The 22349-nt window shown below is 41.6% G+C and overlaps 1 protein-coding gene across 9 annotated transcripts in view; it reads left to right on the top strand.

Moving 5' to 3' along the window:
- The window catches only part of SH3PXD2A (SH3 and PX domains 2A), a 272178-nt gene that overhangs the window by 222646 nt on the left and 27183 nt on the right, over positions 1-22349 (top strand). For 6 of the 9 annotated variants that reach the window (XM_063132600.1, XM_063132599.1, XM_063132602.1 and 3 more), the window contains 2 exons: positions 18746-18859; positions 20464-20547. In XM_063132600.1, coding sequence (XP_062988670.1) covers positions 18746-18859; positions 20464-20547 — 198 coding nt within the window. Of the gene's footprint in view, positions 1-6004; positions 6184-18745; positions 18860-20463; positions 20548-22349 lie in introns of those variants that run through there. The other 3 variants (XM_063132601.1, XM_063132603.1, XM_063132607.1) reach the window with 2 other exon arrangements.

The raw sequence follows: 22349 nt of genomic DNA, 5'->3' as shown, positions 1-22349 counted from the left end.
TCACAGTGATAAATGCCTGTCTCCAGTTTTACATGCAGTACCTGATGACAGGTCTGAGGCTCTACCTGTGTTTTGTTCTCTTTTTTTGGTTCTTGTGTGTGGACTTTTCTTATTTCTGAAATCAAATTTTAATACAATGACTTGGTAAGTGGGAGACAAATGCCAGAAACTGATGATCTCGAATATGAAAATGTGAACTGAAGGCAAGTTCTGAATTTTTGAAATGTATTGTTTCTGGCCATGGTTGAAAACACGATTTGTCTCTCCACACCTGGCACAGGTGTCCATACTTGCATTCTGAGGATCCCTTATGTTGATAGTCAACTTAGCCAGTTCTGTCTGTGTGTGAGGCTAGAGCAGGGGTGTTTTAGACAGAACAAATTCCTACTGAAACTAGGAAAGATGTAGGTCAGATTTGCACTCCTTATCTTGCTGGGAAACATTTTAGGTTTTTAAAGAAACTTCTAGGAAATGCTTTAAATAAAAGACTGTGTACATATGCCTTTCTGCTTGTGGACTCTCCTCGAATTCTCCATTCAGGAGCTGCAGACAAATAAAAAATTTGACAGCATTTTAACTTCTCCGAGAGGGAGCTTTTTGAGCTCCTCTTTTCAGCATCTTCAGAGTTAACTTCAAAAGACATCATCTGGAGAAACAATTACACTTTGCTGGCTTGGTCTCAGAATATTTGAAAGCTGAGTTGGAGAACAAATAAGCACTGGCAGACTGAGGCGTAGCTGGGGAGAGGATACAGGCGAGTCTGGCAGCAAGAACCAAAAAATGTATTTGGGTTAGAGGACCCATTGTTGGTTCATCAGTTCTCGGGTGAGTCCTTTGTGAATACTTCAGTCTTGTCCTGCTTTGCATTTTGAACAATCTGAAGGTGCACAGCATCACTTTACTACTATGAAACATATGTTTTCCCCACCACTGACTATTTTGACTTCTATGCTTTTCTCTAGTAGGGAGGTCCTGTTGTTCCTAAAATGTCACCATCGCTTAAAAAAAGAAAGCAACCCAAGAGTGTGCTTCTAAATTATCTCTGTCACATGCTGGAAAGCAGACATTCTTCACATGTTTAAATGGCTTCCAATTTCATTGTTGCTGAGTGGCTCAGAGTGGATCTTGTTGGGAGATCCTTGCAGCTCCTTATATGGAGGAAGTGCCAAAATCCTGCTGCTCTCCTGATGCTGCACAGCCTTTGTAGGTGATTTACATGTTACTTCTCTAAGGGGAAGTCTCAGCTTCAGGATAATAAGATGGGTTAAAGGCCAGCTTACAGAACTCAATTAGTGGGATAAGAAATGTGGATGGAACACCTATGGGGTTGAGCACAACTTGCAACTTAGTCCAGACTGTCTGTCCTGCTACAAAGCTGTTGAAATGGATTGAGCATTCAACATGGTAAATGTGGGGTTTGTTTTGAGTTGTGCTCACATGGCCCATTCATCATGGGAACATACATTCAGCTCACATCTCTCCATGATAATTTAATCACATTAATTGACTCATGTGACCTTTTTAGGACTTTTCTAGAAAACTCAAACTCTGAACTGTATATTTCAGGTAAGAATTTGGGAACTCCTCAGTTAATGAGGAGGAGGGTTTAGTTGTGGTACCAGACAACAGAAGGATCTTTATTTGAGGAAAGTTTGGGAAATGCAAAGGAAATCTTAATGGCCTTTCTCTTCTGTGAGGAGCAGGGAAGTCTCTCCCACACTCGTGTTCCATGCCATTTGGCCACAGTCTAGCTGGCCCAGAGAAATGAATCTTGCACCTCTCTGGCCCACCATCTGTAGTGTTCTGACCTTTTTTCCATTGACTAATCCTGTTCCCCCACACCCAATGAAGTAAGCAAGCGGAGGCCACCCTTTAATAGATTTGGAGCCATTTTCAGTTATGTACTAATAATCTGGTTTCTCTTTGGTCTTATTAAAATTGTATTGTTACACATATCCAAGAGAATCATGGCAACAGAGAACTTTCACTGCAGAGCTATTTTTCTAAACATACCAGTAACTATTTCAAGGCTTGCTCAAATCCCCATCTTAATGATTTCCCACTGGTTTTTGCCCCTACTTCTCTTTTTGCCTCTACCCCGTCCCTTTCACTGCACTATAGGGTTTTTTTTTGGGGGGGGGTGTTAGCGAGAGCATTGCATCTGGACTCAAATGACCTTTTGATATTTCCTGATGAACAAGGTGTATTTCATCTCCCCCAACATTTCTATGCAGCCACGTGTATGTGGCTAGATTTCTGTTTAAGCTAGGTCACTAGAAAATTGTCTCCAGTGGTTAATTTGGGATTCACAGTTGTTATTTTTTCAGAAGCGAGCTTTGAGTCTGCTGTGTCATAAAAGATATGACAAACTTGGTTTTTTCCCCCTTTTTAAAAGTTTTCTGAGTGGATAAGTTATACAGAGAATGTCAGGAGTGTTTCAGTCAGTTCTAGAAGATGGCCAGCTCTCTCATACCCCATTGTGTACACTAATCTTGTATGAGCAACAAAGGGTATATCCTCCAGAACACATCAGCTGCTTAAACTTGATGTCTAATTCATAGTTGGTTTATGGGACTTAAATGAGTTGGACATTGATCTATACCAGCCTTCCTCCAACCTGGTGTAATCCAAAGCACCTGGAGACCAACTCCCAGAATTCCTGATCACTGGCCATGCTGGCTGGAATTGAAGTCCGATCACTTGGAGGGCACCATGTTGGGAAAGCCTGATCTATACCAGCCTTCTCCAACCTGATACTCCTCAAATGTGTTGGACTACAGCACATCTGGAAAGCAACACATTTGTTGCACTACAACATATCTGAAGGACACCAGGTTGAAGAAAGCTGACCTATATTCTGTTAAATGACTCAAAATGGATAACTACAAAGTAAGGTGAAAGAGAGAAAGAGGGAGAGAGAACACAAAATATACTGTAGCCTTCCCCAACCTAGTGCTTTCAAGATGCTTTGGACTTCAATTCCCATCAGCCCCATCCCATCATAGTCAATGATCAGGAATACTGGAAGCTGTAGTCCAAACCATCTAGAGAATATCTGGTTGGAGAAGGCTGCTATAGTGTGCTATCTATGCAGAGATTCAGCTCTTGTCAGAAATAAAGTAGCTGTCCTCTGCACCTTGCTTCTAAATGTGTTTTGCTTATTCCATAGCTTCCTGAGCAATTTGGAGGGATATAGAAGCCCTATTCCGACATTCTAAACCTGAATAGTATAATTATACAAGGGGAGGGATCCATCGTTGCTGCATTTTGTTGCCTTCTCTATCCATGGGGGCTGTTCACGTGATCCAGAATGGCGATTAACCAGCATTCTGATTCATGTGGAGAATCTCCACAGGTAGAGGAGGCTCTCTGCTTCAGACTGTCACGCTCTAAGAGTAGAGGCCAATAAAACACATTGAGGGAGAGGAGCGGGTATGAAGCACTCCCTCCCCTTGCATGTTTACTGTATTCAGGATTTCTTATTATTTATTTAAAGTATTTCTAGGCTGTTTTTCAGGGCCGAAGCCCTCCCGAGGCAACTACCAACATAAAAATCCATATAAAAACCCAAGACAATCATAAGGCAGTAAAATCTCTATTGAATTCATGACCTCCTCAAAATATGTAACTTCGCTTCTTGTTTTACAGATGATTTATTCCTAATTGAAATGGCTAAAGCCCCATGGTAATATATTCATCTTTTCTCTGCTGCTCCTTGAAATTGAGAGTGACAGCATCCCTATGCCTCATTTCATTAATTTGTCGCACTAACCTTAACAAAAGGAGACTAGGGTTAACAGATTTCTGCCAGAAAATCTGCTAGGATTCCTTTCTGCCAGGGCTGTCCTGAGGCCAGAGGTGACAGGAACACTGGAGTGTTTAAATAATAGTTGTTTGAATATCCACGCTGGCTTTCTGACAAAAATTGAACCGAAATGTTTGCCAAAGGCTTCTAATTGCTTAGCTGGGAGGGTGCTTTGAGACACCAAAGAAGATACTTGAAACGAATGCTACACTATGTCTATTCCTGTTTATTGGCGACTGCTCTTTATCTAACCCATGCAAGGAGGAAAACGACCCTTTTCAGTTCTGGCAGCAACTAGTTGTCTCCTGTGCTCCCACTTTTTATTTCATTTTATATGTATATTTATAGCAAAGGTGAAACTTGAGAGACTTCCTCCTATCAGTTTCATCAGTTTCTCTGGACTTGCTCCACTTACACATTGCCCAGATAGAAGACATTCGTTGCCCAATAAAGTGTGCACCGATTTGCGTAACATTTGCATATACTCATCTTTATATAAAGGTGCAATTTTAGAAATAATTTCTATAATTTAAATAGGAAGGGACATAAGAGGCTGCCTTATATTGAGTCAGACCATTGGTCCATCTAGCCCAGTATTGTCAACACTGACTGGCAGCAGCTCTCCAGGGTTTCAGGCAGGATTCCTTTACTTGCCCTACCTGGAGATGCCGGGGATTGAACCTGGGGCCTTGTGCATACAAAGCAGATGCTCTACCACTGAGCTAAATACTATACTTTTCACCATAATGGGGAAGACTGACTAAGTGACCTGTGTGCCTGTTCATCTGCTATCTAGGTATTAAGTGTTGATGGACAACTTCAAGGCCCCTGCTTTCCCTTCTTATAGTTATTTTATCTTTAAACTGGACATTGAGTGGGCACCTTCAAATTGAAGACTATCCACTGATATCTCTTCAAATACAGGACTGCCCATTGCCAAGTATGATACCTGGACCACCTACCCAGAGATCAGAGGACCACTTCTATCAATTTCACCACAGCTATTATGAACTAATAATGGTGGCTGTGGTGGACTGCCACTGGAGTTGGAGAGGCCAGATTACACACAGGCCATAGCTAGACAGGGCGATCCCCAGGATCATCCCTGTGTTTCCCTGGATCTTGCCCTACCCTTTGAGCCTGCGTTTTCCACGGTCTCCAACTGATCCCGAGACCATGGAATGTGTGTGCGGATGTCACGGTTTGTCACGGCTCCTCGCGGTTACTCTCTGTGCCCATAGGGGTGGGGTGGGGGAGCAGGAAAAATTATTTAAAATAAAAAACTTACCTTTGAGCACACAAGCGTTTGTGCGCTCTTCTCCTTTAACAAAACACAAAACAAAATGGCGGGCACAACATCCTCTCCCTCTGAGGTTGTTGCACACCATGTGTAAACAGAGGGGGAGATCTCAGGATAACAATATCGCGAGATACTGGTAGGTCTAGCTGAGGCCACAGTCACTGACCAGAGCAACACCGCCAGTTCACAGCTGAAAGGACCACACTGCCATTGCAGTGGAGATTTTAAATAGAAATCATAATAAACAGTTAGAATGCAGCTTTTTAAGATGTATTTTGTATGCATTGTCAGGAATAAATGAGTGAGTGAATGTTGCTGATAACAGAGTAAGCTGCTCATAGTATAGCACCCTAAACTATGTATCCTGTGGTTGCTGTATGGGGGAGTAAGTGCAGAAGAAGGATTTCTTAAGCTGGGTAGTAGCAATCATGTCTGCATAGTACAAAGGTATGCTTTTGAACTGAGTCCATGTCCTAATCTACAGCTGAGTTGTGCACTCTTCCTCGACATATCTGTAGGTGCTCTGTAAGGGTGTGTTTTGATTGGTGTGTTCTACCAGCTACAATCTTCAGGCTAAAAAAAATAAAAAATAGAATGCTCTTGGAAGCAGTTGCAGGAATTGTGGATTCAGATTCCTGAGTTGCTTTTGGGAGCGGCCATCTCCTACTCCTTCGCTCTCTCTCTCTCTCTCTCTCTCTCTGTGCAATGTATTTGGCTAATTGGCAGTTTGCTAGATGTGCTGGCTGTTCTGCAGGCTACTCGTTTATAGGAAACATGTTCCAGAGGGTTGACTGTTGTTTCCGTTCCTCCAGGCGTGGCTTCAAAGCCAGGGATGATGTTTGAATAGGACTGGGGAGAGAAGCCTCACGGACACTGGAGGGAAAGCAAAAAAACAAACAAAAACCAACCAGCCCCCGATTAAGCAGGTTTAGCTTGGTCAGACTGAAAAGTGTGTCAACTGCTTCCATCATTTTTTCGGAGCTCACTAGCCAAGAATAGCCATAGGACAGAAGCTGTCTGTGGATGGGGGATATTCAAGGAACACCTGGATGCTTCAGAAAGTGGCGCCGGCAGTTTGGTAGGCTGTGTTCTGTTCTCCTTTCTAGTGAAATGGTGCTTCCCAGTGCTTGGTAGAAGCATTTGGGATGCAAAATTATATCAAATAGTGCTGTTGACATTATGTAGCTTTTATGTTAATTGCTGTACAGCTGCACATCACTAAATCGTTGGGTTTAGATGTGGTTGCTACTTGGATTATAGTGTGTAGGATTATACTGTAGCATTGCCTGGATATCAGTTGCACAGTAAACATTTGTGGTGCCATTTCCTGGGTTCCCTGCCGCGTTTAATGTTAAGCAACCTTGAGCTGACATGTCTGCTACCTTTTCCTCATATTAAGAAGTCATTCATGATTTTGTAATTATTATGGATGCCTGTATTGAATCTCCTTAAAATAATTTTTATATGCTTTTTGATACACTAACAGAATTCATAATGATCAAACTGCATTTTTTACTCACTTTCCTACAAAAAAATGTGCCCAGAGTGGCATAAATGGCCCTCTATCTGAATTACCCCCCTTGGCTAGCTAAATGTTGAGCAAGGAATAAAAGTGACTTATCAAGTGACAACCCAGTAAGCCTGTGATAGAGATGGGATTTGAACTTGAGTCTCACCTTCCTTGTTAAACTAGATACCTGCTGGCTAGCTCATATTGGTTTCAGTTGGTTCTCTCTCTCTCTCTCTTTCCTCTTAAGGTTAATCCTGTGAATGTAAATAAGCTTGTACTTTGCCTCTCTGTATGCTTGGTAAGCAGAGCAAAAGATGAAAGTACTGCTACAGGGCTAACTTTCTCTTCTCAACTGTGGGATGTGTTTTTCTCAAGCTTCACCTAGGGACTCACTTTTCCATGTGGAAAATCAGCTTGCTCCATCTGTGAACTCTTAAGGCAGCCTTGTTCACAGAGTGGGTGTGTGGGCAGATAGATCTCCTCTGCCTTAATGGATGCATTGAAAACAATTTTGAAATGGTAATATGGCACTGAAGGGGGAAAAACAGATTGTCTGTCAGGAGTGGCTAATTAACAGTGGTCCCTTGATTTTTTTAGCCAAGTGGAGAAATTGGGGTCGGATAGTACTGTTACTGCTTCCCCTATGGAGTAATGTTAATGAACCAGCTTTCATGTGTTCATGTTGTGTTATGCATGTGTTCCTGTTTGGTGAATTGCTGGCAGTTTGGTATAAACAATCTGAGAGGCAATGCTGTGCGGACTGTGAAGAGTAGCGGCTGTAAGGAATTAAGCCTTACCCTCTGATCAGAAAAAAAATGCCATTTAATCCTTGGTTGAAAGCCTTTACTAGAAATTTCATGCATGTTTTCTGGCTTCCTCCACAAACATGAGGGAAAGAAACTTTTTTTTTTTTTTTAAGGATATGTGATGGTTCTTTTTATCATTCTGATGCAGTTGAAAGTTCTTAGTTGTCCGGTGCAGGAAGGTATACTGAGCTGCTTTGTCATCCATGTCTCACACTTTTTTTGATGTGGCCAAACTAAAAATTGCGCCAAACTGAAGAACGTCCTCTCACTTGAGTTGTGGGAAACTTTTCCATGAGTAACAGAAAAGCATCTTTCAAAGTATGTGTTGCCTAGTAAAAGCTTGCTGGCAAACCCACAAGGGCATGTACAGTGTTTTCTTGCCAGTCACTTCCGGTGAATGGCTCTACTGTTCTGAGGCATATTGTACAAAATTCACCACTTATGGGCTAAATGACTGCAGACAGTTTGCACACAAAGGATTGCATGCCATCATAATGGTACTTCTGTGATTTGTCAGGACTGAAGGGATATTTCCTTCATGACTAAAACACACACGTTTTTTCTTTCTCTCCCTCCCCCCTCCTGCCCCCCAGTTTCTATTACACCATTTGCTGTTTGACTTGGTCTCTTTGGAATGCAGTTCATTTCAAGAGAACGGATTCAGATTTTGCTCATCTCAAGAGCCTTGGAAAGCCTGAGAGTTTTAATTCCTTGCATGTTTGGGGATGGGATTTATGGACACGTCTGAAGAAATGGGCATCTCTTATTGTGACCCTGTCTGTCAAGGTTGCAAAAATAAGACTTATCCTGGAAGATTTGTTTTGTGGTTATCTGAACATTGAATGATAGAAAATTAACTCTTAAAATATGAAGTAATTCCCTTTTTTCTGCTGGTTTAGGCATAGATAAGCTTGCTTGGAAGAAGGGAATTTAAAACTGAGTGAGCATGTAGCTGCAACAAAAACTTTTAAAATATATGTATCCAGGGAGCACCAGTGTCACCTGTCATGTGTGGGATGACTTATACTTACATCAGAACTGGGAGTTAGTTCAATCTTCTGTATGCTGGTAGCTCCGGCAGCACCCAACCCAGGTAACATCAACTTGCATTAGTTAAGGGTACTGAGACTGTTTGTTTGTTTTCTGACTGAGTAGTTGCTTAGAGTGGTTTCTCCTCTCCTTAGAGTGGTGTGCGTGTGTGTGTGTGTGCGTGCGCGCACTGGGCACTTGCTGCAGTACACTTATGAAATCTGCCCAACCTGTATAGTGACATCTATTTCTATCTAGACAGAGTGCCTGTTTTCAAGTTTCCATCACAGTCTAGCATGGCCAAGAAACAAAATGCAGATGGAAGGGGAGAGGCTTTGCAGAATGGGGCAGTCTTGGTTCTGAATTAGTAGGATCCAGAAATCCACAAATCCACAAAACCACTCTTCATGGATGGCTACCGAGCATCTCTTTTCCTCCTATCTGATGGGACTGAATGAAGTGATTATAATGAGGACCGGGCAGGTTGTACCGGGCAGTATAATTTGGCACAAATTCTAAAGGTGTGGAGATGCAGGAAGCTAGGACAAGTCACTTTGAAGGAGCTGTTGCCAGTCAGAGAATGCAGTACTGGGGTAGATGGACCAACACTCTGCCTAATGATAAGGAGCTTCATATAATTTCTTACTTTGTCCTCACCTCTGGCTTAGTACAATTTCTCTGTCCGGTAGTAGTTCCTCAGGGCCTTTCACACACCCGGCTACCTAAGCAGATTTTAACTGGAGATGCCAGGGACTGAACCCTGGACTTTCTGCATGGAAAGCATGTGCTCTACAACTGAGCTATGTCCCAAAGGTATTACATTCCAAAAATGTTAAAATGGAATGACTGAAAGAGATGACTGAAAGAGAATGACTTGATTCACACAATCACCAGCAGCCACTGTGGCTTAAAGCCACAGTGGGTTGCAGTGTGCCAGCTGCCATTGTGAATATTAAAGCTGTGGCTGGTCACTGCACTGAATGGGAGGGACTCTGTTGCTATGAGTAACAAGCCACCTAGAACCCATGGGTTGCAGTGGGGTTCTAGGGTGGCTTGTTAACCATGGCAACAAGCCACCCTGTTTGGGTTTGTATGTCATGACAAGCCATGGCTTTAAGTATTTGAAAAGTTGAATATTCTTGTTGAAGAAAGGCGGAAATTCTCTCCCTCCTCCGCATGATGATTCATGGATTGTGTTCTCCCTTGCCAAGTTCTTCCTGCAGCCGGCTTATCCTTTTTGTACCAGTATTTTTCAAAAAAAGGGGGGAAAGTGTGGCTTCTGTTTATACTGGAGTGGCCTGTGCTAGCAGAGTCTTTCATAATAACACTAGTCAAATAGAACTATGGATAGGACAGTGGCAAGGGAATGGGAGGTGGACTGGGGCAGAAAGAAACAGTTTGTGATTGCATGGAAAAGTCTGTGCACTTTAAAAAGTGTTTAAAAGTGGCTATATTTAGACATTCATCTAAGTTAAAGATGCAGAAATATAACCTTTCCATATGTATATGGAAACTCAGGCTAAAACTGAATAAATAAATTGAAATAAAAATAAATTATCCTTACTCTTACAGTGGTGGGAATTTCCACCAGTAATTCTGATTGGGCTGGTATTTCACCAGTATACAAATGGCCCATTGTCTGATCCCAAGATGGGAATGGAAATGATCAACCAAGGGTCTGGAATGAGTTCAAGAATTAACAAAGGATGGGGATTAACAAATTGAAACTTAATTCAGACAAGCTGGAGGTACTGTTAGTCAAGACCACTAGGGATCTATTTAAGGTATTTGAACCTGTTCTGGATGGGGTTGCATTCCCATTGAATGAGCAGGTGGTTTGTAGGAGTGCCTTTCATCAGTTTGGCTGATATGCCTCTTTATCTGAAGAACATGGACTTAGCTTTAGTCATTCATGCTTCACTTACCTCCAAACCTTCAAACTGAGCTGCCATGGCTCCTTGGGTCTCCATCAACAATGATGGATCTAGAAGTAGCCCCAGACTACGAACCTGATCTTTCAAGGGAAGTGCAATCCCATCCAGAACAGGCAATGAGTCTATCTCACAGACTTGGGAACCACTCACCAACAGGTTTTGCCAGGATTCAGCTTCAGTTCATTGACCCTCATCCAGCATATTACTGAATCTAGGCACTTGCACAGCCTCACCTAATTCAGATGTCACAGAGAGTTGTGTGTCATCAGTATACTGATGGCACTTGACTCCAAATCCCATAATAACTGCTCTGAGTAGCTTCATATAGATGTTGAGCAACATACCCCGTGGAACCCCATGGCTCAATTACTAAAGGGCCAATGAATGGTCACCCAGTGTTACTCTCTCTAATCAACTTTGCAGGTAAGACTGGAACCTCTGAGCCTCCAGTGCTCAGCCCACATAGTCGATCCAAGAAAATACTATGGTCAATGGTATAAAAAGCCAATGAGAACTGGAATGGTTTAGATAATCAGTTGCTGGCTAGTAAAAAGTTGAGTTGCCTGTACATTTTGAACTGATCTGATGGCTGCTTCTAATCCATTACACAAAGTGCAAAGGAATAACTTTTCTATATTGTACAGAAAAGCCTCCCAGTCAAGCCTTCCAAAAATTCTGGACCAATCCTAAGTGTTCTTTAGGTGGTTGTGGAGGAATGCTGTTATGCACAAGGAACATCCATTATGTTGTTTGTATGGATTGTATTCTGGAATTTGGTGCATTTTCTTAATGCCTCTAAAATGGAAAACATTATGTTCATTACATTGGTGTAGAATAATGAATGTCAGATACCCCAGACAGTCAAGTGCATTGGACTTGTGCTAAGAGAGCTTTTTCTTGGGTGAGGCTCAACAGATGGGCTTTGTTTTTACATTTTTAGAATTGACTGAGCACCATGTTTTAAGAAGGAATGTTTCCCCAGGCCAGATTGGCTGATGACCCTGAATTCTTTTGTAGTTTGTGGCATGGTTCATCTGTGTGATTCTTAGTTGTTTTTCTAAACCTTTTCAGGCCATAGTACACACTACTGCTCTTTATTTGGGGAATGCTGTAATCTTTTGGGCAGTGGCCTATTTTTCATTCTGTTTTGGAAGTCCTTCTCCTCACCCCCCTTCTTTCTTTGTACATGAGGATGGTTGGACTAGATGACTATCCAGTTCTTCACACATCTATAGCTTCGGATGTTTTAAGGCATTGCATTTATGTGAGCAAACTAGTTAGCTAAATTGTTTTAATGTCTACAGACAAGCTAGCTGAATGGCTAGGGTGGGCTGCTAGAGCAGGCTCAGCACATTCTGAAGACAAAGTTGATTTTACACTTTGAACACATATAAATCTGGATTCTGTTCTCCAAACTTGATTTTAAACCCACTGATAATTAATTTAAGAAAATGGTTGTGGTGGCAAGGACATGTCATCAGCTTAGTTCTCAAACTCTGATGCCATTTGAAGAATGGAGTGAGATGGTACTGCAAGGCATATTATCTTGTGTAGTGTTACCAATGGTGTATGAACAAGAGTCCATCTAATATGTCTTGGCAGCTTGCAGGGAGAACTTCATATAATTCCCTGCAGATGTTGCTGCAGAATAGTTTTAATAATGGATTGTGCTCAACTCCGGCACAGAGTAATGAAGGAGTGGCGGACGTAGGGTGGGATGGGAGATCAGACACATAAATATATTGTTTCATTGTAGTTTTTGAAAGTGAAGTCTCCTGGGGAAAGTATCTAGGATAGAGGGATTGCAGGAAGTGGGTGGAAATACTAGTTTATAATATTGCAGCCTTGACTCCCTCTATGTAGCTCTTGGCTAAGCAATTTTGCTTAAAGTCTAGACAAATTGCCTAAGATGGAGGCAAAGGCAGCTGTCCTAATATTTCTTCTTTTGAGACTCTTTCTGTAAGGGAGGTTTAGTAAGCAGATGATTCAGAGTATGGTCCAAGCATAGCCACTGGATTATAGGTGGCCAGTCTGTAACATGGGTGCACAGACAATGTGAGTTTGTGGCACACTTAGACAGGACAGGGTGTGGGATAGCTGTGGTCCTGAATATGGGGTCGACCATGCTACACTTTTCTCTGCTGCTCCCATCTGCATTTCTGATCATTTCTCATCTTGGTGCACTAGAGGCAAAGATGTACAGGCTTGTACATAACTTGTCAAAAGCATTCAGGTAGCAGACTTCCTTTCCTCCTTCTGAATTTGTCTTGTGCCTACTTATCAAGATGGTTAGCCACTACTGCACAAGTTCCAGAATTCAGCATCTCATCATATAAAAAACATGAAAGATGCAGCATCAGTTTCCAGACTACACTTCCAAGACAGACAGAGATGGACCCTAAAGATGCTTTTTCAGCACATTCTTTGCTCATGTACTGTTGAACTCCTTGCAACTGGAAACCTTGTTTGTTCCAAACAGTCTGTTCAAAATAATGGGTGGAATTTCACAGCTTCAGTAAGAGTGCCTTTTGTTTGTCCCAAGTACATAGCAAGTGCCTTGTCTGTAAATACTGCCTGTGTGTCCTCTTCACCTTTGCAGCTAGGCATTTTAACCTGTTACGACAGATGAGTGTTGACCAGTTAGGCTGGATTTTTGTGCCCTGTTGTGTGCATAAGATCAATTTGGCTCTCATGAGACCTACTTATGTCTTAACGGTTTACAGGATTATAGCCATGAAGTTCAAATTATATTTTCTATTACAGGCCTCAACATTTATTTTTAACATAGTTTGGAAAAAAACTGATGTTGTATTTAATCAGTTACACATGCATTTGCTTCCTAACATCCCATCCCAAGCATTAGACTTCCACTGTCATTTCATAAAGGAAACTTGGCTTGATATGTGAGCATTTTTTCAAAACTTAACAAAATAGTTCAGTGGGTCTATAGCATTCTGTGTTGCTGTAGGGAGTTTGGCAGTTTCCCTATTTGTTTGAGATATTGAATTGTGTCATCTTTCTTCTTCTTCTTCTTCTTCTTCTTCTTCTTCTTCTTCTTCTTCTTCTTCTTCTTGGTGCATTTGGGTAAGAAACTTGACTTCTAAGTGGTTTGACTATTTGCACAAGTTACACCCATTCACACTGAACCAATCTGAAGTTCTCAAGCAGCAACGAGAGTGGTACTCTAGTTGGAGAAATTGAACTGAATTGTATGTTATCTTACCACCAATTACCGTTGGTTAGATGTGAACCATTTATTCCATGTAACTGAAAAGGAGTGCTACTCTTCTGAGTAGGCAAACGAGTTCCCTGCTAAATGGAACCATGCTCAGATTCCATGCATTCATATCAGTTTCTGCAAAGAGATTGGGTCCTAAGGTATATTCCAAGATCCCACTTTCCATTCTGGAAATCTCACCTTTACCATTTCCTCTGCTACGCTCAAGCTCCAGACCCCCAAATCTGTACAAAGATAATGAAGAACAGTAACACTTGCACATCTATTGGAAAGCCTGGTGTCTGCAATTGGTATGGTTAGCCACCTTGCTAGTCCCACTACCCTACTGCCATGTCAGCAAACACTAGGAGCAGTAGCACCTTCTCTTCCCCCCTCTAGGTTTTTGTGTTTTACTTGTAAGAATAAAAATGCAGAGTGAGTGGTGGTCCTCCTCCTCCTCTTCGTTCTCCTCCTTTGTAGCAATCTATCCTTTCCATCTTCTTTCTCCTGGTGGTGTAGCAGCAGCAGGCAGTAGTTGGGAGAGCCGGCTTCCATGATTGCTCATCAGCCCATGCTTTGTCCTCATCTCTACTTGCAGACCACTGGTTCCCACAGCTTGCACCATTTCTAAGTGAAGCAGGCTGTACGATCAAACTGTGTGATCAAAGTGGAGAACGGGATGAGGCACCTGGGATAAACCAGCAGCCCTTACCTACACCTCACTTTTGGGATATGGATATATAGAGGGTTTTTTTCAATTTCTAAAGCTAAAGTTGACACACTAATGGGTGCACTTACTGCCAGAATACACATTCCTTTCAAGACATAGTGAGCAGCTGTGTCTTTTTCCTTTTTTTTCCTTTCCCACAACTTCAGGGATGGGAAGTTTAATACTTCTCTCCCCAGCAGTGATTTTAACAGCAATCCCCTGCACAGCTGTGGGGCTTCAAAAAAGCAGCAGCAGCAGCAGCAGCCCCCATTGTCACCATTGGGGACTTTTTCTCAATGTTGTAGTTGACCCAAGAAAAAACAGAATCCTGTGTGTGTGTGTGTGTGTGTGTGTGTGTGTGTGTGTGTGTGAGAGAGAGAGAGAGAGAGAGAGAGAGAGAGAGAGAGATCTGTTTACTATGTCTTTAATGTAATGTGTAGTCTGGCTGTAAGGGTGACTTATCAAAGGTCCCAGCAAAATACTGGAATGGATGCTTTTTATTAACATGGGAAAGTGTATATTTTCTGGTTCAGATTTTAGAGTTTGTCTTTCTTGTGAAGTGTGTGCTCATGGTATCCCCCTCATGTTGCTGTTGTGTTTATCTTAAGATGTACTTTAAGATACAGGTGTCGATGAATTGTTCCTGCTGCAACCCCAATGGTTGAAGAAATGTAATTAAAGGTTATTTAACCCTATGAAGCATTTAAATCTTAAGAACATTTCTCAGTTTGCTGGGGAGAGAAGTTAGCAAGTTTGTGAAGGGAGAACAGGCAGAGGCCAACAGTGGAATTGCTATGTGAAAGAAACTCCAACATCCCATAGAGATTCAATTACGGATAATAATACACTCCTTCAATTTAGCTTGTACCTCTTACATACAGGCCCACTTCAGATACAAGCTGAGATCCTGACAAACAGTGCGCTAATGGGTAGAGATGTGATGGCAAAGTCAATGAGAACAGGTGATCCTACGTTGAAACTGTGTGGAATTAGAATGGCACTCCTGATGGAAGTAGGAGTCTCTGTTGCTGGGAAATCTAGCCCTTTTGGGTTTGGTGGAGTTTTGCAGCGTGCCTAATTTGCATTTTTGGGCCAAGCTGCAGGTTTCCCCCAAGCATCTGGAATGTTTTGCATGTGTGTATGTAGAGAATTGCACAAAAATTGCAGCCATAATTTGAGCAAATTGCTCAAATTTGCAAAAAAAAAAAAAAAAAAAAAAAATCAGCTGTAAAATTCAATGGCAATTTAAAAAACAAAGAAAATCCGGTAAGTGGCCCAACTTGCTGCAGACCGAGTCAGGTTCCACAGCAGAGAACAGACCGAAGTCTGAGGGGCCAAACCATTAAAAGCTCATTGAGCCCTACCCGCCAAACTGATTCCTCTGACATCCCTAGATGAATGGAAAATAAGAAGAAGGTTGGGCAGAGCCAATGGGGCTTTAAACTTTTTTTTTTGCCAGGGCCAACACTAAAAGGAATCTTGCTATACAATTCAGATGCTAATAACTGACTTCATCTGTTTTTTGCCCCCGTCTTCAAGTAGTGCCACCTGAAGCAAGTCACTGGTTCTTCTGCATGGCAGAGCCAGCCCTGACGGGGGCAAAATATGATATGGTGGTGAGGTGTTCTGTTGTGTGTGTGTGTTTTAATTATTGTACGAGATTGGGGTGGGCAACCCTTTTTCTGACAGGCAGCCCTCCATGGGCTGCCTGTCAGCAGTTGGTGGTGTGGAAGCCAACAGTGGGCAGGGCCAGAATCATAAGTGAGTGTGGGTCATCCCTTTTTTCTGTCTGCCACCTTTCTTTCTTTCTTTCTTTCTTTCTTTCTTTCTTTCTTTCTTTCTTTCTTTCTTTCTCTTTCCACCACTCCCTTTTTCTCTCTGTTTCCCTCCCTCTTCTTCCCACCTATTGGGCTGCCATGGAAAGATTGCTCTTGCTAGAGATTTGAACTGATTGCATGCAATGGGCTTTTGAAATTAGGCTGAGGATCACCATGCAGCTCCAGGGCCAGATGTTGCCCACCTCTATTCTCGGTGCTGAACCAGACCATTGACACCCCCCACCCCAGATTGCCAAATTAATCCTATATGGGCTAGACAATTTATTTAGTGCTGAGAAGGAATTTTCCTATGGGTCAGGTTTGCTTTGACTCTGAAGCACTTTGTCTTCCATGAGATGGGTATGGAACAGCTTGGTTTGGCTTGGCTGTTTAAGCTATATGCGTTTGCTTTGATCTGAGTTGAAAATGGCCTTTAGGTCTTTTCCAGCTTTTCAGTTCTGTGGAATAGTAGTGCACAAAACCAAAGTTCAGGGTGAAATGAAATGCTTCAAAGTTCATGGTTTTTACTAGAGTGTTAACTTTATAGTGCAGGCCTTTCCATTCAGGCTAACGTTTACTTCTGAAGAAGAATTCATAGGACCGTTTCTAATTAGGATCAGATGTGTATCAGCTTCTGGTCTGTTTACTTTTGTGCCATAATTACAAATGCATGTTGAGTGTGCCTCCTCTCCTTCCCTGCCATTAACAATTCCTCATTTTCAGCAGCAGGCTATCTACACGAACCCCTTTTCAAAATGATTTGGCTCCATTGGTTTTCTTTTTATTATTATTTAGTGCAGCTAGCTGCCATGGGTGAACGTCATGTCGGGAGAATCTCCCTCCTGCTGTGTGAAAGTGTAACTAAATTTAAATTCTCTGACTGGGAATACTATGAAGCAAAGTTTTCCAAATCTCTCTTGGGCCAGAAAATGGAAATCTCTGCCATTTGGGGCTCAGGATGAAATGGTGCTAGCAATGGCTGTGGTGTAATTTGTGGTGCTTCATCTTATTTTTTATTCCTTTTGAAACAATTATTGAACTATTTAGTCGTGCCTTTTGTTACAATTGGCTTGGGATCTTTGGGTATTTAACTTTGATGCACACACATGACCATTGATTTTGATCTTGAGCATTTTCATTTGAAGAATTAGACTGTGATGTGACTTGGGGGAGCCAGACCATTGCCTCCAACACTTTGCAGAATAAAATAGGGCGTGATTGGATGGGGGTCAGTCCAGCAATGTGACTTGTTGAACCATGGTGGGGCCGGCACAATCCAGACTTCAGTGTATTATAAGCAGAAAATCGGGATTAAAAGTGCATATAAGTAGATTGCTCCAGATAACAAAAGCAGCGAGGCAAACCATAGACAAAAAGGCATACACCCTTATCACTTTAGAAATGTAAGCACTGTCCCCCTTCGCTGCCAGAAAACTACATCTACAGACTATGTGTGTATAGTTCCCTTCTACACAACTCTTTCAATTCTTTTTCCCTCCTCACTTTCCTTCCAGCAACTCCATCCCAGCCTGATTTCTCATCTCTCCGCTTCCCACATTTCAGCTGCCAAACTCTAAGATTAAAGATGTCACTTCCATTTAATCTTTTAAAAGCAACTTATCAACAGAGTGGAAGAAAGCGATGTTAACTACTATTGCTATTACTTCTTCTTGTTGTTTGTTATTTAATGTAGTTAATAAATTTAAGGGCATGGGTAGAAGGTTCAGCTCTTGCTCAAACTTCCCCTGCCTTCCATCTCCCAGTCCTGCAAACTTCACTTGCTGATCCATCTGGCTTTCCCTCAGTCTTTACTGGCTGGGAGAAGCAGAGAAAAATAGCTAATAGTAAAAGCATGTAGTCTGCACTTAACACAGAGGCTTTGAGAAGAAAGACCAGGAATTTAATTTAAACGGATATGTTTGATGGAAGTTTGTTTGCTTGCTTCAGTGAGAACTTGTATAGTTTTGAGATCAATTACAGCTTTTGGTAACCCCATAAACTAAAAAATATCAAAAAGCAGGGGTTATCTAACCTTCTGCAAAGTGTTAATTTCAGCCTAAAAGGGAACTTTTAATGAAGTATGTTTATAGTGTAGGTTTCATACATTGTAAATGCCTTCATATACTGTATTCATTTTAAAACAGCCAAAAGTGGCATTGGCTAAATCTGGTTTAATGATGGTTTTCATCATCTGAAACCTTTGGAAAATATAACTGAACGAGTGGTAGGCAATTTAAGATACTATGTAATCTGTTCGTAAAATACCAGCACTGCCACCAATATGGTCTAACAGAGGACTTGATATATGTTGTAAGACAACTTTGGATCAATTAGATGGGAAAGATACAAGAAATGCCTCCACCCCATGCACAAACCAATGAGGACTACAAAGGACTAGAAGGCTCCTGTTCCTGAGCAACTAGAGTGGTCCTCTTAATGGGTGGGGATACACTGCAACATTTTGTTACACATCCTTCTTGCTTCTATATTATTTTGTTAGTTTTATTCCAAGATGTGGTAAAATCCTTGTTCTGAAGAACTGGAAATTGTTTGGCGAGTGTGTGTGTGTGTGTGTATATATATATATAAAGATGACTTTTCTCTGCTTATCCTTGCAGGTTGGTGGTTTGTAAGCACATCAGAAGAGCAAGGCTGGGTCCCTGCCACATACCTGGAATCCCAAAGTGGAATTAGAGATGATTCTGAAATTAACATGTCCAAAGGAGGGGAAGGTAAGAATGCTGGGGGCAGTTTGGGGGGGGGGGGATTGTTCTGTGTAAGAGATTATGAGGGGGGAAAAACACCACTGGCATCCTATGAGAATGAGTATACCTGTGCTAAAGAACAGAACAACGTCTATTTAGGAAACCAGTGGTGGGCATTCATTAAAAGACACGATTAGAAGATTAAAGCATTGTTAACGCCATCCAGGGCTGTCTTGATTAGACATCTGGCAAGCCTCTCATTACTTCTTAGGGTCTATAGAAGTAATGTTCATTCTTTATAATTGTTGCTACATAACTAAAGCACAGGTGGGCAACCTGTGACCCTCCCAGACTTTTGGCCTGCAACTCCCATGATCCCTCACCACTGGCTATGTTGCCTAGGGCTGATGGGAGTTGTAGGCCAAAACATCTGGAGGGCCACAAGTTTCCCACTCCAGCTCTAAAGCATAATAAAAAATATTCTACAGAAACGCTCATTCTATATAATACTGGTGATGTAGGTTTTCTAGCATCATTTGATCTATGGTGCTTGTGATACATATGTAATCATGCATCCATGTTCTTTCATAAAAGGCTAATCATAGTATCTGAGTGTCTTTCCCTACCCACTTTTCTCTTAAATTTCTGATAGAAGAGGGGCGAGTGAGAGTGTGTGTATCCTGTCTCTGGAACTCTCCCTTCATTTTAAACCCCATTCTCCCTGATGTGTATACATGTATAATTCAATGCAAATACTGTATTACATTATTATTCTGGATTTGTACTAGCTTACAAGTCCTTTTTATCTAATAATGCTATAAAATCCTCCATATAGCTTATCTGCAAAGGTATTGGTTTTCACTGCACTATTTTGGTTAGTGCTAATTCAATGCATCCTCTCCTACTAGAGTATTTCACCTTAAACTACTTTATTGTCTTATTCCATCATATTTATTTCATCATCAGAGCCATAAATAGCTGGGCACAGAGGATGCTGTTCCAAAACAGTTGTATACAATAGTATGGTCCCCCTCAGTCTTTGTGAGAAGGCATGGCATTGTGTATGTTGCTGCTCTTGCCCAAGAACTAAAACATTCATATCCACAAATGGGAATTAACAACCATGTTGGAATGCACTTGTGGTGTATATTTATATAAACATCCTGAGAAACTTTATTTAGAATTCAAAGCACCACTTCTATAATATGCTAATACGTTTCTTTGAGAGAAATGGTGAAACTTGAAATTATAAACATTGTCTGTACTCACAAGCCACACACATCCTTCCACTTCTAGATCCTACCAGAATACTTTCCTCTAACTTGGGAATGGAGGCCTGCAGCAGTCCCTTCAGGGCACCGAACAGCATCCTTTGTTATTTAGTATGATTGATGTCCACTAAGTGTGTTGTGGAAAATCCTGTTTTATGTGCCTGAGCCACAAATAGTAAAGCCATTTGGTACAACTTGTAAACTAACCCCATTGTATTATTCCATCTCATCCTTGCTAACACAAGATCAGTCCTCGTAATTATCATGTTTTTGGTTGGGTTTCTTTTGTTCTCTGTTCATCCATCACCTTTTATTTTTCTTTATTTCCGTTTTTATGTTTTCATCCATTTTCCAAAATAGTTTCTAAGAGACGCAAGGCTCACCTGAGGCGCCTGGACCGGCGATGGACACTGGGAGGGATGGTCAACAGGCAGCAGAGTCGAGGTGAATAGCTTTCTGGGACATAGTCCCTTGAAAGGCGCACATGCTTTTTGCTGCTGCTTCTCTTGCAATTTGTCATTGCTAAGAATGGCTGGTGGGTGTGTCCCATTTGATTGAGTCTTGTTTCCTTTGGAATAGAAACAAGCCTGTGTACAGTAAAGTTAGCTAGTGTTTTGATGTTACTTGTTCAGCATGTTAAGATGGGAACCAATCACAAAAATTAGCTCTGCAAAAAGTGCGTGCCTTCACTGGCAAGGTTCATCAAGAACCTGGCTTGTTTTCTATGCACTTTCCATACCGGGAGAAGAGGAAAGGGTCTAAAGCATGTTTCCCAGTCAGGGCCCTAGATATTGTTGGATTGCAAGTCCCATCATCCCACACCATTGGGAGTGATGACTGGGATTATTTAGAGTTGGTCCAACCCAAAGTTGGAAAGGTTGGTCTAAAGGAAATAGGCAGATTGTGTGTCTAGAAATTAAGTTTATGGTTGAGGATAGGCATCTGTTTTAAAAGGGGGGTTGCTCTGCTTGAACCCATATATATATATATATATATATATATATATATATATATATATTCTCTGAGATGAGCACTAGAGGATGTGTGCCAACTTTCTGGGTGAACTTTGGAATCTAACAATCTTGCCTGGACTTCAAAATAGGTCCAAACCAAAGTATCCCTGCAAAATGGATCTGCCAATTGCTATGTTCAGCATTAAGCCTGGATATATTTTAGAGCATTGTTGTGTGCATAAACTTTGGGTTTTTCTTTCAAGGGTTTTTAAGCCCTAGAATTTGCACTGGAAAAAAGTGCAGTTTACCAGAAAGTTGGTGATAGTGCTGTACCAGATGACACACAAAGCTGTATCATTTCTTTGTAGGAAATAGTCTGTATGATCTGTGTGTACACTCTTGTATGTGGTAATTATTTTGCTACATATAAAGGCCATTGGAAGATAGCACCAACTGGGACTTCTCATGCATGTACACTCTTCATAGATGATAGCATGCATACTGGGTGCATAGTATTTCATACACAGAAACAAGAAGCTTAAAGGAAATTCATCTTCCTGGACTCTGTAACACATTTTATTAGGAATATTTGCAGGAATTGTAAACCTTCCTAGGAACATTTGATGCTCCCGCTTTACTGCCTTGCAGGAAGAGCTCTGTCCTGTTCAGTTGACAAAGCTAAAGTGTACATAAAAGGAGGCAGGGGAGGCACAGGACTTGTGGTAAAACCCCTTAAATTCTGAAACTTGGAGGCCACCTCTTGGCTTTTGCACAATCCCTTGACGATGGCTATCACAGACACTTATGTGTATTTTAGGCTTGAAGGTACTGAATTACTGCCATGTGGAGACTCAGTTGCCATAAGGGTTCATCCCAACAAGAATACCAGTAAAGGCAGAACTTCTATATGGTATTAAACAATAAACGAGAGGATTTGTCTGATGTGAAACTGCTCTAAAACATTGACGTTAGATAATCTTTGAAGGACTCTTGGCTCTGAAGCACAGAATGACTTTGTCCTCCTGAAGGAGGTTGTTTGAGCAAAGGGAAAGAGGAGGGAGGAGATGGCATGAAGAGGCTGCTGACTGAAAGGAAAGTATTTTTAAAGAGAATTCTTCTGTGGTTTGGAAGACATAGGATTTGAGCCATTGCGTTTTGCTTAGCAGCCTTAATTAGATCATTCCCCCAACTACGTCTTTCGAAGCAGGATCAGGTCACGCAACGATGTTCCATAATATGATACATAGACATAAATTAATCTTGCGGGTAGCTTTCCCTGCTTCAGCCGTTTTG

The sequence above is a fragment of the Elgaria multicarinata genome, chromosome 8, assembly GCF_023053635.1.
Source record: "Elgaria multicarinata webbii isolate HBS135686 ecotype San Diego chromosome 8, rElgMul1.1.pri, whole genome shotgun sequence".
Lineage (NCBI taxonomy): Eukaryota > Metazoa > Chordata > Lepidosauria > Squamata > Anguidae > Elgaria > Elgaria multicarinata.
Note: the sequence above shows the minus strand (reverse complement) of the source record. Positions and strands in the feature narration are given on the sequence as shown.